Raw genomic sequence first — 16902 nt, 5'->3', positions numbered from 1 at the left:
CGTCACAGTGGTGCAGTTAAAGACAAAGTCTCCCTCTGTGAATGCATAAATATAGATAATCTATGAGGTGTGTGCGCGTAAAGCCTCGTTTCGTGTGCTGCGGAGAGCCTTAACGAGGGCTCAGCTCCGTCTGTGTGAGCAGACAAATTACATCATGAATAGGAAGCACACAGAGTTTATGCTAAGCAGAGAAAGGCGGCGAAAATCCAATTTGCTGGTTCCTCCACCTCTAAACGAGGGCTGCTGGGGGGGTCGGGGTGGCGTGCACGGAGCCCTTTGTGGTGCCAGGCGACGAGGTTTTCTTTGTTTAATTCCCTCCATAGACGCCCACCCGGCCCAGCGCTGACGGTGGTGTGGGCTGGTGGGAAGAAGCGCAGAGACAAAGATGGAGCACAGATCTCTTCTTTGAAATGTTCCCTCCATAAAAACTGCCTGGATGTCGTGTTTGGATCACAAGGCTGCTCTAATGTTTTATATGTGAGACAGTTTCCAAATCAGGGACGGCTTCTGGGATTTCAGACGGACTTAAATTCTTGAATGTATATTATTAATAACACTGATGCTTTCAAGGGTTTGCTTACATCAGCATTTTTTGTAAACAAGCACCTCAACAGAGGAAATGCACAGAAAAATATCTCAAATTTACACGATGGAAGAAATCCTGCGTTCACAGCAGCCTTTAAAATCAGATGAACTCAAACTGTTTTCCAATACAAAGAAAGTTCCAGATGTTCTTTCCTCTGGCAGAGAGTCAGACAGGTAGACACTCTGACCAGGTGTGTCCACTGAGTCACTGCATCCCTCTGGGAAAGAACGCTTTGGGTGGAAGCCAGATGTTTAATGAGCTTCATCACTGAAGCAGAGCAGCTGTATGAAAAAGCATTTAACTCCTCACCCCTCTTCATCACTCTCACTGCCTCAGAAAGGCTGATCTAAATGCTAATGCTGTGTGTGTGTGTGTGTGTGTGTGTGTGTGTGTGTGTGTGTGTGTGTGTGTGTGTGCTGTTAGTTCAGTGCTCGTGCCATCATTTATTCATGACTTCCTGGTGGAATTTGAAGCCAAGCAGTGTGTACTTCCCTGTGTGTGTGTGTGTGTGTGTGTGTGTGTGTGTGTGTGTGTGTGTGCGTGCGTGTGCTCTCAGCTTCCTGTGTTGTACCTGATGTTTCCACGTTCTTAAATTGTAGAATTGAAGCACACGTCAAACTGCAGTGATGAACCTGGTCTTCTCCATTGTTGTCCTTCATGAGGCACAATAACAAACATTTGCTCTCAGCAGCTTCTCACATGTTCAGGTTTGCTGCTTTTCTCGGTTTTGCGTCATGTGAACTGAGTCTCTGTAGGTTTTTGGCTTTTGGTCAGATGAAACGAGCTCTTTGAAGACGTTACCTCGAGGTCTTTTCTCTGTTTTTTGACATTTTAAAGATAGTTTCTTATCATTGCAGTCAGTTTTGCTTTGGTCCGTCGTAGAGCCGTACGTTAGCACAGACTTCCTCTGTCACTGAACCAGATTAACACCAGCATTTCTTCTTTTTCCACAAGTAAGCAACATTTTTCTTTTGAACATTAAATATAAATGGTAGATTAAATTGTTCACAGTTTCCTGTCGACCTACTTATGCAGCCGGGGAAGTCGAACCAGCCTGCACACGACATTTAATGTGAATGTAAGATAAGATAAGATAAGATAAGTTAAGACTCACAGATCGTTCATCTGAAGCTCAGTGTGTGTGTGTGTGTGTGTGTGTGTGTGTGTGTGTGTGTGTGTGTGTGTACTCAGTGTCCTCGTCTGCGCTCTGTTGATCAGAGCTAACTTTTGAAAAACCTGTCTCTTATAATCTGTTACAAAACCATCAGCTGATGTTTCAGTGCTCCTCGCTGGCCTTCATCGCTGACCCTCTGCCTGCTCGACGCCTCGCTCCTCAAACAAACTCGCCTTCTCTGCACCCGAACGCCTCATATTCACCTCGACCTGCTGCAGCCTTCATCGTCTTCCTCTCTCAGCGCCGCGAGTCTGTCTGAGGAAAGACTAGAAAAACCAGCCTCTGAACGCCTCGAGCCCACAGTTTGCTGAGCTCAGACAGAGGAAGAGGACGAGGATGAGGAGGGAGGCGTGACCTTTTCTGAATGCGACCCCCTGTTCGCAGTGACGCCTCCCTCCCGTAACCTTTCCGCTCCTCCTCTTTGTGTCTCGTCGCTCACAGACCTGTTCCTTTTTAATGAAGGGCCCAGCGACCGTCTTGTTGTCTGGGCGGCGGCTCGGCGGTGGTTTGTTTACCTCTGCCTCCCTGGTGGGACTGTGCCGACCGGTGAAGGTCACCTCACGCTGGGAGAGGGGGCGTCAGAGGAGACAGGCTGGAGGTCACCTGCTGAGTGTGACCTCAGATGAACACACACCTCGTCTATCATCTCTGTTTTTCTTCCTGCTGCTCTCTTCTGTCTGTGCTGATTTTGTGTCTTTTTTTGGAGCGTCCCCCCCCCCCCCACCTCACCGTCTCTGTTTCCCCTTTCATCCACTGGTGCAGTCCACCATGCTGTAGCTTTGTGCAGCGTTAGCTTCATCAAACAGCAGATTCACCTCACTGTAAACACACAGGACACACGATGGCTCTCTGGAGTCACTGTGCCGTGATAACTTCTGTTCACATCACCCAAAATATAGAATGGACATAAAAACAGATGAAAGTGAATGTAAAATAAGATGGAGAATGAAATCCACTGAACAGTGAGAATAAGGATGAAAATAAAAATAAAGACAATGCATAAAAGCACACGATAAAATATTAAAATCTCTGTAAAAAGAGAGTAGAATCAGGATAAAAATGAAAACAAGGCTAAAGCATCAAATCACAGCATAAAATAACACAATGAAGGTTAAATTAGATGACATAAAGTGCATCAAATCAAGTAAAATACAACATTTTAAAAGACGTGCAGCAGTGCATCAGCACAGGAGTTTCATGTGTAGTTTTATATACAGATATTTACTGTGTTTAAACCCACAGACGTACCAGCAAGAAACACAAAGCATGTCAAAATACCAGTTCAGTGTGTCGCATGGCGCCAGTTGAGTTTAAGAGATAGTTTGTTTTTTTTGGTGGGTTTATGAGGAACTTAAAGTCAGTGCATCACCTGCAGCAGAGCAGGTGGTCGTCATGCCTCCAGCAGCAGGTGTGTTGGAGAAGGAAGCCAAACAATGTCCTGCTGTGGACCAAGTCAGCAGAGAGATGGAACTCAGCTGAGGGTCCAGCTGAAGAAAGTCAGATCAGTGACGCTGATACGGGACCGGCTGACGGTCTCCTCCATAACCTCTGACCCAAACAGCTGATCTGTGTAGGAATATGGAAATGTAACGGTGGAGACAGATGTGTTGTTAAAGCAAAGGGCTGCCTGGAGGCAGGATAAGGCAGGCGGTGAAAGTATTCAAGTACAGCCTGCAGTTAAACTAACATCAGTTATTTCACACCTCGTACAACCTCATCTTCAAACAATCAGAACCATCCCTTTAAAGTTTGTAATGTATTCATGTTTGTTCATGTCGTAGCAAACACAGTGTTCCAACATTGACTGAAGCGATGAAGGTAACCTCACCTGTCTGCAGGTGAGAAGAAGAAGCCAGCAGCAGCTAAAAATAGCAGCCTCGCAGAAAAGATACGAAACAGTCGAAAATCATCAAAACTGGTGCAGGGACACATTTTCAGGCGTAGAGCAGCACGTGTTGACCTCTGCAGCTCCTCTGCGCCGGACACAAAGATGGCGGCCGTGGCTCAGGCCTCTCCTTGCTCCTCGTTCTGGCTTTCATAACGCGGAGCAGACAGATAACGACTCCTCGTGTCTGTGGAAGGTTTGAGGCTGGCGTCCTGAACACCTGACCAAACAGCTGTGTGGCTGCGTGGCCTCTTCGTCTCCCTCCTCTTCACCTCGCCCTCCGTCCCTGATCACACTGTGTGTTTGGGAGGCAGACGTGACCTCATGGTGACCCGGCGGTGGCGTCTCCTCTGAAGGCTCTTATCTCTGCTGGCCCTGCCTTGTGTGGGCTGACTGTGGGCGTGTTTCTGCTCAAACTTTCTAACATAGACTCTGTTTAATGTAGTCGTTACTGTAGCTGGTGGACAGTGTTCAGCCTCACAGAAAGGTCGGAGGTCGCCTTGTTGTAGTTGAACTGATCCCTGGAGGGGCTCCTCTCCACCCTGCTGACACGGCGCCTCTAACTGGAGGCGTGTAGATTGAGGATGGCCTCGCTCCCAGCCTTGATACGATCTGTGCTCTGACTGCTGCAGAGCGCAGATAGAGGCAGACACCAGCTGAAGTGAACCCACTGAAAACACAGAGGGAACACACAGCAGGACTTTATTTACACCTCTCAAAGCCAGCGGACAAATTTCACCGTGGTCACTGCGGTGTGACAGTAGCAGTGAGCACTTAGCGTAGTTTGGTGCCTAATTTTGTGGGTTTTGGGATTGGGTCATATATTTAGGCCAGGATCTCGAGCCTGAGCTTCAGAGATTTTGGCTCGACTAAGACGACACATTTAGCCTGTAGGAGAAATATGTGAGTGAAAAAACTCAACCAAGTGAAAGAAAAATCCAAAGAATTTTTAAAATTTGGCCCCAGAGCAGCGACCCTGAAGCCACTGAGAGCACGCAGACACACAGAGCTCATCAGAGCACTTTAATCAGCAGAGTCGCTAATTAAACGCTGCTGAACCCAACCTTGATTTTAATTAGACGTCCTGTCCTCACCTGTCTGCGTCCTTGTCCTGCAGTGATCGGTACTGGATGTTCAGCAGACAGACGCCTTCAGGATGTTTTCAGCTTAGAAAGGAGGAAACGGAGAACGTGTCTCTTCGCTGTTAGGAAGTCTTCTAACATCTGTTCTGCGTTGTTGTCTCTTACAAGTCTCAGTGAAAAAGCAGATGCACAAAAACAGATGACAGTGTGTGTGCAGGTCGATAAATACAGATCAACTTTTTAAACATTGTTAAGAGAGAGCTTTCTGAACGCGTCTCGTCTGTCCTCTGTCCTCCTCGGTTAGACCTGTCTCTACATGCTTCTCCTTCTCAGACACCGTGGCAGCAGATCCTGTTTATATAATAATGTGATATAAATCATTTATGAGTCCTAACTTCAATGCAAACATTTCAGCAGATCTTCTTCACGGCCTGCAAAACCAACCTGACATTTAGCTTAATGCTAAACCCACAGCGACACACACCTGTTTGCATAAGGTGTGCTCTACATAAACCAGTGTGGCCCATAAAGTCTATAAAAAGAGTATACTGCTCAGCAGCACCTGGGTGGGCAACCTGAGAGCTGTCATTGAACTCAAAGTGATTTCACTAACTGATATTTTATCAGAAATTAAATATATCAAAACCTGGAATAGTGTTGCCGCAGAACGCATCGTGAATCTGTCAGCTCTCTGTCTGACTGACTGTTTCTGCAGGTGGGCTGAGTTCAGGCTCTCCCAGGCGTGGCGTGGTCCTCTGCGCTCAGCTCGTTCGCTTGGCTTCAGTGTCCAGAAACGAACCTGCGCTCGGTTCATCATGTGGCCCGTCGTTACTGGCAGGCGGAGGGATGCTGTGCTGTTACTGATTAACCACAGAACGCTGAGATACTGATCTCAACACGGACACAGAAACCATAAATTTGCCTCGAGTGCTGGAACCAGATCTGAACCGCTATAACAAAAGAATATCTTTCATTTGAAATCTTTTTATGGCACGACAGCGAGCAGCGTGAGGAGGCTGCTGCTTTCTTCTCCGACCTCCTCTAACAAAACTATGCGGCGCTGAGATCGTTCAGACGTTCTGGGAGGAATCTGAGGGAACATTTAGTCCACTTAAAGTGCCATTAAGAAGTGGTTGTTGTATGGCAGCGGACACGCTCGGCGTCACGCTCATGCCAGCGGCGGCGTGTTTCCTTTAGGTGGACTCAGTTCTGACCTGCGGTTGTTTTGTGGGAGAAAAATCACAATAACATTCCTCCGTGTTGTGTTTCATTTCAGGACTTTTCCCCACGCTCAGCCCTCTGATTGGCCCGTTTAAGCTCATTAAATCATGCTGTTCTCCCTGGTGTTATGTGGCGGGTTGCGGATTGTTTTTTGGACTTCTTGGCTTTTGTTTTTGGAGTTCTTTCTTTGCGTGTGGACAAACAGTTTTTCACAAACCACGGCTGGATAGGCAGCGTCAGTCCTGGCTCACGCACACTCCTCCTGCGTCTCCCTCCATCGTGAGCCTCTCGCTCTGCTTCGCCTCCTTTCCTTACGTTTTTCTCTCGCTGTCATATTTCTGCCTCCCCCCCACTCCTCCAGCTCCAACACAGCTGGAACACATCAGCACTCGTTTATATTCACACACACGCATGTGCACGCTGAGCCGTGACGCAGCACTGCAGCCCCCCCCCACGACAGACAGGAAACAGGTATGATGCAACGTAATCCTGCTCAGACACACATGTGATTAATCTCATGATGTAACAGTTCACCCGGCAACACGAGGCAGACCGTTAACCTGTTCATGGCCAAGAAACACTCTCTCACACACACACACACACACACACACACACACACACACACACACACACACACACACACACACTTGTTTTGAAGGCAGATTTAAACTGGTTGGTTTTTAGGATGAAGTTGTTGCTGTGAACGTTCAGATCGTGTCTGCGCTGATGGACAGGCGTGGTTGAAGTGTTCCCTCAGCTTTGCCTTGAAGGCTCGGGGTTGAAGCTGTTGGTGCAGGCTGCTCGTCCCCGTGCTGACAGCAGACACCACCCAGCAGGTCCAGACACCAACACGGATCGCGGTCGACATCATTTCAATGGAATGCTTGTCTTTAGCGAACAGATGAGACGCGTGAGGTTCACACATGGAGGTGAACAGTGTTAAATGTACGTAACGGCCCTTTAGTCTGAGTGTTGAGACATTAGACACAGCTGAAGAGGCCTGAAGGGACATTCTGTCATAATCTGTGTATTTGACTCATATGTTACATAGACTGTCTCTGTGCTGAGCCCAAATCTGATGGTGCTGCAGAATGAGAAATCACTCCAGTGTGAGCTGTGCTGATGGGACAAACGAAGAGCATCATGAACGTTAGAAGGGGATGAAGTGAGTTTGGCTGTCTGGTAGATTTTGGTCACTGTGCAGCTGTTGTGTGTGCAGCAGAGCAGTCTCTGCTTTCAACTGCGCCGTCGCCGCTGCCGCCACGTCACTGAGACGTCTGTGTATTTGTTTACTGCATGTCTCTGCAGAGGAAACATCTTTCATATCTCAACAATTTAAAATATATCTGATTTGTAGATCAAAGGGTCAAGAAACACAAGCATTCAGATGATCAGGCGTCCACGTGATCTAAACCACAAGCTGAACGTGAGCACACCTGAATTGTTGGTATCAATCCCTCACTGGTTAAAGTTGGACCAGGACATAATTCTTCTCTTTCATCGCTTCCTCCATAGAATTAGGTCTTAACTGGGTGTTAGTTCACAGCCCGTCAGATGATCTGATGAAGAGCTTGATGCAGTGAACACCAGTCCAGGTGCTTCATGCTGCTGCAGCTCATCCTTTCTGGTTTTCACAGGTTTCCATAGCAGAATAACCTGAATCATGTAAAAGCAGTAGTTTTCACCTGGATTTAACAGAAAACAGGGTCCTGGTTCAGAATATTTTCCACTGAGTGATGCGTTGAATGTTAAGATGAGCTGTGCGCTCTACTGCTGAGGCAGCGCTCGTCTTCCTCGCCGATGGTCAGCCTGCACACCCACACACAGGTCTTTGAGAAATAGTGGCCCTCGTGGCTGTTTCCTCACCAAAGCAGCTGACAACAACAACACGCACACGGCTTCATCCTTCATCCCACATGGTGCTCTTCGCCGTGCAACTTCTGCCATCCATCTCCCCGCGCTGCGCGTTCACATCCACTCTGCAGCACTTCTTCAGCCGCCAGCTCGCTGAATCAACAGTCAACACACTCTGGAGGTGAGAGCGTTTTTAAATCACGTTTTGGATCGTCTGGCTTCATCTGCTGCCAGAAAAACAATAAACAAGATTGATTGAGCCTCGTTTTTTGCTGTGTGGGCCTGAGCTGCAGCAAAAGTACGAGGCTGTGGGCGAGCTGCTCTGCTGACGAGCACGGCCGTCTGTCCGTCCTGCCGCTGCTTAAATTCAGCTGATTTCACCAGCGTGATGCACCGGACGGCCGCTCACGAGCTCTGCTGCGAGCCGGGTTTCATCCCTGTGAGCTGACAGATGTGACAGATCATACATGGACATGTGCACGGCTCTCACCGGGACGTGAGAGAGGAACGCTGACCCAAATGTGATTCAGCAGGAACACGAGTCCAGAGGGAAGGAAGAGAGGATGGAGGAAATGAAAAGACCATGATGAAATCCTGGTTTCACTTCCCTCTGGGTGTCTCTCAGAGAACAACACACTGTGTGTTTTCAGGACTTTCTGTCCATTAATCAGATGTTTTGGCAGTTTGGCCTTGATTGATGGTTGCTTTTGTTGTCCTTGTTAACTTCTGTGGCTCTTGGCTTTGTGAAGGTCGCTGTCAGTAATCTGTTTTTTCGAGGAGGGCAGCTGGATCGCAAACTGAATCCCAGCTGAGCTTTGTTAAGAGCTCAGCTGAGACCGTCGTCATCCCGGTCCAGTTAAAAGCTGCTGGATTATTTCACTCCAGTCCAGATGTTCTTCTTTTTTACAGCTAAACTCTGGACTTCAGGGCTCTGCTTTATAAGCCTCTTTATTTCTTGGCTTTTAAAGCTTCATTCACAGAACATTCGCAGACAAATCGAAGTCTGATCAGGTTTTTTAGTTGAATGAAGAGTGCTGGTCTGCAGTCAGTATGTGTTTGTCCAGTGTCAGTGAAGGCCACACAGTGAGGTACATCAAATGCTTATTAAAAGAGAGAGTCATGTTGTCTGGAGGCAGAGCGTCGTCTGCTGAACCTGCAGCCACACACTGCATCACCGCTGGGTGTGGTCTGTGGTACCTGTGACCACACTCACCTGTGACGAGGCCTTTCACTCCAGAGCCGCAGACACATCAGCGCCGCAGGCAGCATCAGCTGACTGCAGCTACGCGTGGACACGCATGGAGTCCGGGAAACATCGAAATCTCCAGACAGCTCACAAGTTAAATTAGCTTCTGCCAGCAAAACGTGTGACTTCAGTGAAATGGACTGAAATCAGAGAGCTGCAAGCGTCTGTTCACAGATTCAGTCAGCGGAAAATTAATGGGCAACTATTCTGGTATCTGGTTCAATGTTTAAGTCATTTTTCAAGAATGAAATTCCAAAAAATGTGACGGTTGCAGCCACTCAGGAAAGTGTCCAACAGACTTTCATGTAAGAGAAACAAAAGCAGCAAATTCTCATGTTTCTTGTCTGAAAAACTTAGGAAATTCTGATGTTGGTTTTCGCTCTTTTCCGTGTTTTACTGAGAAAATAATTGATTACTTCTGAAAGTATTTGCCTCTTGTGGCCTTTGTTTGGCGCCACAATGCAAAGCTTGACAGCTGGTTTCAGTGTGTGCTCAGTTACCAGCTGATGCATGAAGGCAGCCACTCGTCGAGCTCAGTCAGGTGGACGCAAGCTGCGAGTCAAGTCAAGATTCACGGTGTCTTCACTCAGAGCGTTTCAGCTGCTGGTCTGTCGGTGGCGCTGAAGGGTCCAATAAACAAAGATAAAGGACCTTAGGTGGTGCTGATTCTGTGGATCAGCCTGAACATCAGGGAGACGTCGCACTGCAGTGTTTACTTCACTGTCTGTGTGTGTGTGTGTGTGTGTGTGTGTGTGTGTGTGTGTGTGTGTGTGTGTGTGTGTGTGTGTGTTATTGGAAAAGCCTTGTAAAGCTGTGTGTGTGTCTGTGTGGTGACAGCTGTGATACACCACAGACCAGTGCGCACACACACACACACACACACACACATCTCTTGGTCTTCCTTATTGATACGTTTCATTTTCAGCAGATCCCTGTGATCACACACACACACACACACACACTCCCTCAGCAGATCGCTGTTTGTCTGCCACCTGCTGGTCGGATGAAGAGCTGCAGCAGACTAACAGGCTGTGACACTGATGTCACTGTGCTGCGGCGCTCAGCGTGTGCCACGATCCCTGACACCAGCCGCACATCAGACGCCATTGTTGACCTCCATCGTGTCCGCTGGAGGCTTCATGTGTCCGTGCGATGCAAAGGCATGTTCACTGATGTTGAAGATCAGTGAAACTCCAGTTAATGCACACAGGTTACACACGAGCGCCCTGTGTGTGTTCATGTGTGTGTGTTCAGGTGTGTGTTCATGTGTGTGTGTTCATAGTCACTGGGAGGGGAGTGGTTGGTTCAGGTTTTACTGGCAGAGGTAAACGGAAGCTTTCACTAAAACTCTTTCATATGTGCAGCCGTGTGTGTGTGTGTGTGTGTGTGTGTTTCAACATCCAGATGTTTCTGGAAAAGGGCTGGTCCGCCGGCAAGAGAGAGGAGGATATGAGCCCAGGCAGGCCTTGTTTCCATGGCAACTGCAGATGTTTCCAAAATGGTTTGAAGCAGAATCCCACACACAGACCTCCAGTGCGTGTGTGTGCGTGTGTGTGTGTGTTGGCTGCGCTGTGTTTTCCCTGGAGTGTCTCTGAGGACAGCTCGGGGACGTTGAGGACGTCCAGAGGAACTTTTCCTTCATGACACTGACAAACTGAATTATGAGTCCGACCGTCGTCTCGCTCCTCGGCGGAGTTTTCACGGCTGGAAGCGCCGCCGTCGCCCCGCCGAGGGCCTCCTAAGCTGCTAACTGTTCCTGTTGCTCGCTGAGAAAAACAGGTGTGTTTACGTGCGGGGCTCTGTTCAGACATGTGTGTGTTGTACCATTAGAGTGTGTGTTTGTGTGTCGTGGCCGTGCGAGGAGGAGACGTGGTGTCAGCGAGTGGTTAGCGTCGTGTTTGATGACTCGTCTTTGGCTCTGACCCGCTCTCTCACCGTACGCTGACTGCAGCTCCTGGGATGTTTGTGCTTCAGCAGGTACAGCGTGTTTCATGTGCTGCGGCTGATTCTTCACTCAGGAGTAGGACAAAGATGTGTGTGAGCGTGTTGTGCTGCTGCTAATTCAGTGTGTGCTTGGACAGAATCTCTGGGCGTCGTCGAGAAGTTTGGTTCCTCTCCAAGAAGCTTGTTTCTTAATGAATTTCTAGTCTCTGTGAGTTAAGATAAACTCTAATGATCCACGCAGGGGAAATTAAGTTGTTACAGCAAAGTGTTAAAGAGGCAAAAACCAGCAGCTGTGCAGCATGAAAACATGCATGAAGGAAGACTTGAGGTCACCTGTACGACCCCTGAAAGCTCTGTGACTCACCTGTTCTGAGCTGACACAGAGTCTGATGGTTCTCTTTTTCTTTTCTCCCTCCATCCTCCCTCCAGAAGGAGTTTGCGGCCCCCCCTCCTCTCCTCTTCAGGAAGCTGAGTAACCCCGACCTGTCGCCTGCAGCCACCGCCGCCACCAAGTCCAAACTGCACCGACAGCTGAGCCAGGACGAGAGCTGGGCCAGACGCAGCAGCATGGCCATGACCGGTAACACAGCTCTGTTTCTCACACCAAGATGTCCTGACACAGTTTTGGTCTTAAAGTTAACAAACTGGAATCTTAAAATGGTTCGTAGAGTGAGATGAAATGTCCACAGTTTGAGGGTCAAAGAGTTCTGCCACGTCCAGAGTCTGTAAAGCCAGAACAGCACAGACTGTGGCTGTTTCTGGTTTGTTCTCTGAGCCTCTTTTGTCTTTTGGGTGGATGACATCGACAGCTGCAGCTGATTAATGTGAGCTGTGCTCCAGCCAGAGTTTCAGGGTGGAGACCAATTAGATCTTCATCAGGTCTGACTGTGAATCACTGAGCGCAGACAGGTCCGCAGGGGACAAGAGGGAAGCTGGTTGGTTGGGTTTGACATGAGTCCCCCCCCCGTCCTCACAGGTAAGCAGTTGCTGCCTCTGTCCAGCAGTCTGCACGCCGGTGTGAGTCAGCTGGCCTGGCAGGGCCCCTCTGGAGGCTTCGGAGGGCCCGGGGCCACCGGGGGAGCGTCTGCAGGAGGAGGGGAGGTGAACAACCTGGTCCGCATGAGGAGCCAAGCCTTAGGACAGTCTGCTCCGTCTCTCACCGGCCTGGTCAGTACACACACCACACACACACACACACACACACACACACTCTGCACCGTGAGCCACTCTGTGTCATGCATTCATGGAACAGCGGAGCGTAGCTTCCAGCACCATGATGGACCATAACAGGAAAAGCTCTCTGCCACACATCAGTGTTCAACATGAATCGTGGTTTTATAAAACATCACCACACACACGCCACCTGACTGGCGGTGAAAGGTTTGTTTGATTTGACCAACATCAGCGTCAGATTTGCTGCCGGCCGTGAAGGAAAGCGTTAAACGTGGTCAGACTCACAGCGAGTCAGAGCCGCTCCGTATGGATCCTGTCTGCTGAGCTGGAGCTCTGCCAGCTGAATGCAGGGAGGCCGACTGAGGATGACTCAGAGCTTCAGCACCACACACACACACACACACACACACACACACACACACACACACACACTCACACACACACACACACACACACACACACACACACACACACACACACACAGGAGCATCTAACATCCACACAAACACTTGTTTGCTCACTGCTGAGAGGAACAAATGGAGCAGAAGTGTGTGTGGTGTGTGTGATGTGTGCTTCGGTGTATGCATGTGTGTTCGCGCGTGAGTGTGTCGGGTGGAGATGCAGCACAGTGCAGAGCTGAGCCCATGTGACTGAAGTCTGGATGAGTGCAGCTCTGTGGAGTGTGTGTGCTCTAATCTGACCCCTGCTGGCTGTAGAGGGAATTGAAAGATTTTACCTTTGGATGTTCACTCACACAAAACTAAATGTAGAATTATTTCAAGCTCCCTTTGGATTACTCAGAGCCATAAAGTCACTTTCTCTCCATCTTTCTTTCTTCTTTTCATCTTTCTTTCTTCTATCCATCTCTCTTTCTTTCTAGCTGCCTGTAGGTTTGCAACTATTAAACAGAAAATGTCCAAAAAATGAATTAGAGACCAAAATTTAAATATTCCAAAAGGTAAAGAGAGAAAATTGAGAAAACACTCCCATTTCAGAGGCTGATTTTACTCGTTAAATGACTGTAATGATGAATTAATTATCAAGGTAATCATTTATCCTCAAACGTTACAAATGTCAAATCACACCAGCGTCAGATCTGCTTCACCTACGCCCTCCAGTGGCTCAGTCAGAATGTGTGTAGTACAATTTATGGCTCTAAAGAAGAGCCTAAACTCACCAACTGATGGCAGGTCTGAGCAGCCAGAGGTTTCCTGATGTCATCAGATACCAAGCTCACACATGGACTGTGCTCTAAGCCTGGAGATAAAGGGTGAAAACTGCGCCAAACTCAGCTTTTCAATGTCTGGACATACATATACAAACATACACAGTCCTCACTTGCAGGGAATGGAAGTGCGGTCCTTCACTGCTACAGTGGACACACAAAGAAAAGGTTTGAAATACTCTGACATGAAGTATTCCAACGTCAGTCTGTGTTCAGATTCTGGTTTTGATTTAAGTCACACACATGAGGATGACACAATAATAAAGAGAAGAATGATTGACAGGAAGTGGGGTTAGGACAGGACATCAGCTGATCCAGTGAGCGCCGCCAGCAGGTGGCGTCAGTGTTTAACGTGAACAGCATCTCTGTCTCATACCTGTGAGGCGCTGTGGCAGCTGTGTGCACAGGTGTGTGTGTTGTGAAGACTCACTGATGTCATGTATCTCACACACTTTGAAATGTTCCTCGCGGTCACATGTGCACAGACAGCCTGTGAGCACCGTGCCGGGGATGAGGATGCCTCTTCGTCCCTGTGCTCGGGGGAATGACTCCGTCAGTATGTTTCCTCTCTGCGGCTCTGAGAGGAGCCGGTCGATGCAGCAGCAGCAGCTCGGAGCCTGAATTTAAAGAGAGAGTGTGATCTGCAGAGTTGGTCCTGTTGAGCGAATAATGGCAGGTTATTATGTTTCTCAAGGCGACGTTTTTCTCTGCAGACTCTGTTTCCCTCTGTGTCTGACTGCTCCACTCTCTCTGTTTCTTGGTGAACAGCGGTTCATCCACGTCGTATTTCACTCCCGTGTTGCTGCTCAGGGTCACGGCTGTCACAGTTTTCATATCGCCGGGCTTAAAGCTCCGTCTCACGCTCTGAATTGACTTACATTAGGATTTAGGAGGACCACCTGAGCCCCTCCGGCTCACTCGTCCTGTTTGTCACCCTTCCTTTTTATCTTTTGTCTCATGTTTTATGAAATGCAGTGTTTCATCGAGGCGATGTCCGTATGATCTGTTCATTCTTAGAATTCTGCTTCACCATTTTTCTCATTTTCAGACTTCATTTAACGTTTGTCACAGTTCAGCTTTTCTTTGTCATATCATCAGTGATCGTGGCAGTAATGTTCATGTGGACTGTTAAAACAAAGTCTTACAACCACAGGCCCCTTTTCACATCCACATTCACACTCAGTGGCCACTTTATTAGACACACCTGTACCATCTAATGCAATCCAACAGCTCAGCCCTAATTTCTACCTTTATAAAGCTTAGGACTGAGTGTATGGCAGCGTCTGTTGAGGCGTCGGGTTTAACCAGCTGTCGGACTGCTGCTGAGCTCCGTCGCACTGGACTGAAAGGTGGCGGAGGTTGTGAAAAGGTGGAGCAGCGCTGACGTGTTGACGTGGCGTCGCTGATAAACCTCTGGCGGCTGCAGGAGGAGGATTATTTCTCCAGCAAAGATGTTAATGGACAGAAAAGTCCCTCCCTCGGGGTCCCTCTCTGTCTGTGTCGTTAGCACCTGTGTCGTTAATGTGTCCCTGTGCACGTTATTAAGTGAAATGAATGGAGCTCATGGTGTGTGTGTGTGTGTGTGTGTGTGTGTGTGTGTGTGTGTGTTGGGAAAACATTTGTGGATGTCCAGATGGTGTTTACCTCTCGACTAATGGACGAGGGTCTGCTCGCTCCTGCTTCCTCTCTCTCTGACACACTTCTGTTTAAGTGCATGTGTGTGTTCCCAGGCTAACAACCAGCCATCGCCTGGTAACCCCTGCAAGTGCCAGGTGGTGTGTGCGTGTGTGTGTGTGTTTCCAGTGAAACTGGCCTGAATGCTCAGCTCTTGGACAGTGTGTGGACAGACACAGGATTTGAAAAGAAAGACAATAATCGTCTTTGTGTGAGTGTCTCTGAGAGCTCGGTCCTTTCTCTGACAGAGCGGCTTGAAGAGGTGAATCTCTGCAGCGACACACAATCAGATTAGCATCGTATTAGCATTTGTTTTGGAGGGAGAGGGAAATGAAATACTGTGCTGGAAGGGGGATACGGGGCTGGAGATGAAAGCAGAGAGCTGCTGCATTGTAGCAGCCGGTGCTCAAGTTTTTTTCATCACATCGTCATTAAATGCAGCGAGACGCACACACGAGGGTCTGAAATGAGATCACGACCACATTGAGGTGAATAGAAAAGCTCTCGCCTTGTTCGTGCGTCTGACCCTCTGCCACTCGCCGTCAGACGGTCCGCCGGAGGTCATCCACACACTTCCTGTCGTCACACTGAGAGACGGCGGCTCGTCTTTATGTTGAAGGATAATGTACTGTTTGCAGATAAAAGACCAAAATGAATCCTTAAATCTGATCATCATCCCAAAGTTTATCTCACGGGATGAATTGAGGCATCAGTCAATCCATTCATATGTTTTTATTGTATTTATTCATTTATCATCCTTTTTTTTTCTCTTGTCGTCCTCTCAGAAGTCAGGCAGTGTCCGTGTAAATCTGCATAAACCAGACTTTTATGTGCAGGACAGACGATGATGTCTTTGCATTTCTTTCAGATCATCTTAAAGAAAGACTTCAGACTTTCGGACTCGCGTGTTTGTTTGATGGATGTTGTAAAATGAGAAGTGTCAGAGCTGCAGACTGGCAGCAGAGGGACCAGCCTGGGCCTGCTGGACCTCCAAAGCTCGCTAATGCAGACGTTCTATCTTGTTTTATGGTTTCTTCTTAGAAATATGAGACAAACTGTTCTCTGCAAGATGTTCATCAGTGCAAACAAGGAGGTAGATAAAGCCTGGCGAAGGCTGAGCGGCGCTCCTGCATCCGGCGTGGAGGCAGGTCTTTGTGAAGAGCGCCTGCTGCCTGCAGACGTCAGGCCTCGGCCTCAGTGACCTCAGCATCCATCGGGCTGCGGAGGACCAGGCTGACGCAGCTGCCGCTCAAATATACATGAGGACATGTTGAATAATTACTGCACTCGTACCTGCTCTCCTCCGCCGTGTCCGACAGACACAAAGACCGTCCAGCAGCCTTCGGCATCAGAGGATGGACGAGATCCACCGCAGATTCCACCATTGTTTTTTCCTTTGCAGACATCGAGGCGGTTTTAACTGAGATGATGTAAAATGAATTTCTGAAATCTGTCCCCTCCTGTGCATTTGGAGAAGTTTCAGGTGGAGCGTCATGTCCGCTCGCTGAGCGCTGATAATCAGCTCGAGTGGATGGATGGATGGATGGATGGATGGATGGATGGATGGATGGATGGATGGATGTGACGCCCTGCATCTGTTCTCCATGTGCCTGCTCGCCAGAACTTTGCTCTGACTCCTTAAGAGGAACTAGTTAGCAGCATTAGCATTAGCAGCAGGCTAACCTGAACGGTGTCCTCTTGGACACTCGCTCCATGTGACCCCTGACCTCTGAGGCGTGATGCTGAAGGTGGACGTTTATGAAACCACGTCACACGTTCCTTTGACACGAAGATGGAAACGGATCCAGTGAACTCTGACTGCACGGTGTCTTTGTGGT

The 16902-nt window shown here is 48.6% G+C and overlaps 1 protein-coding gene across 5 annotated transcripts in view; it reads left to right on the top strand.

Annotated features, from left to right (window-relative positions):
• Positions 1–16902, top strand: part of mast2 (microtubule associated serine/threonine kinase 2) — a 132732-nt gene that overhangs the window by 17628 nt on the left and 98202 nt on the right. For 4 of the 5 annotated variants that reach the window (XM_076726750.1, XM_076726747.1, XM_076726745.1 and 1 more), the window contains exons 2-3: positions 11422–11572; positions 11969–12159. In XM_076726750.1, the coding sequence (XP_076582865.1) occupies positions 11422–11572; positions 11969–12159 (342 nt within the window). The remainder of the gene's footprint in view (positions 1–11421; positions 11573–11968; positions 12160–16902) is intronic. The other variant, XM_076726746.1, reaches the window with a different exon arrangement.

Source organism: Chaetodon auriga, chromosome 3 (genome assembly GCF_051107435.1).
Source record: "Chaetodon auriga isolate fChaAug3 chromosome 3, fChaAug3.hap1, whole genome shotgun sequence".
Taxonomy (NCBI): Eukaryota; Metazoa; Chordata; class Actinopteri; order Chaetodontiformes; family Chaetodontidae; genus Chaetodon; species Chaetodon auriga.
This window is presented reverse-complemented; position numbering and strand designations above follow the sequence as displayed.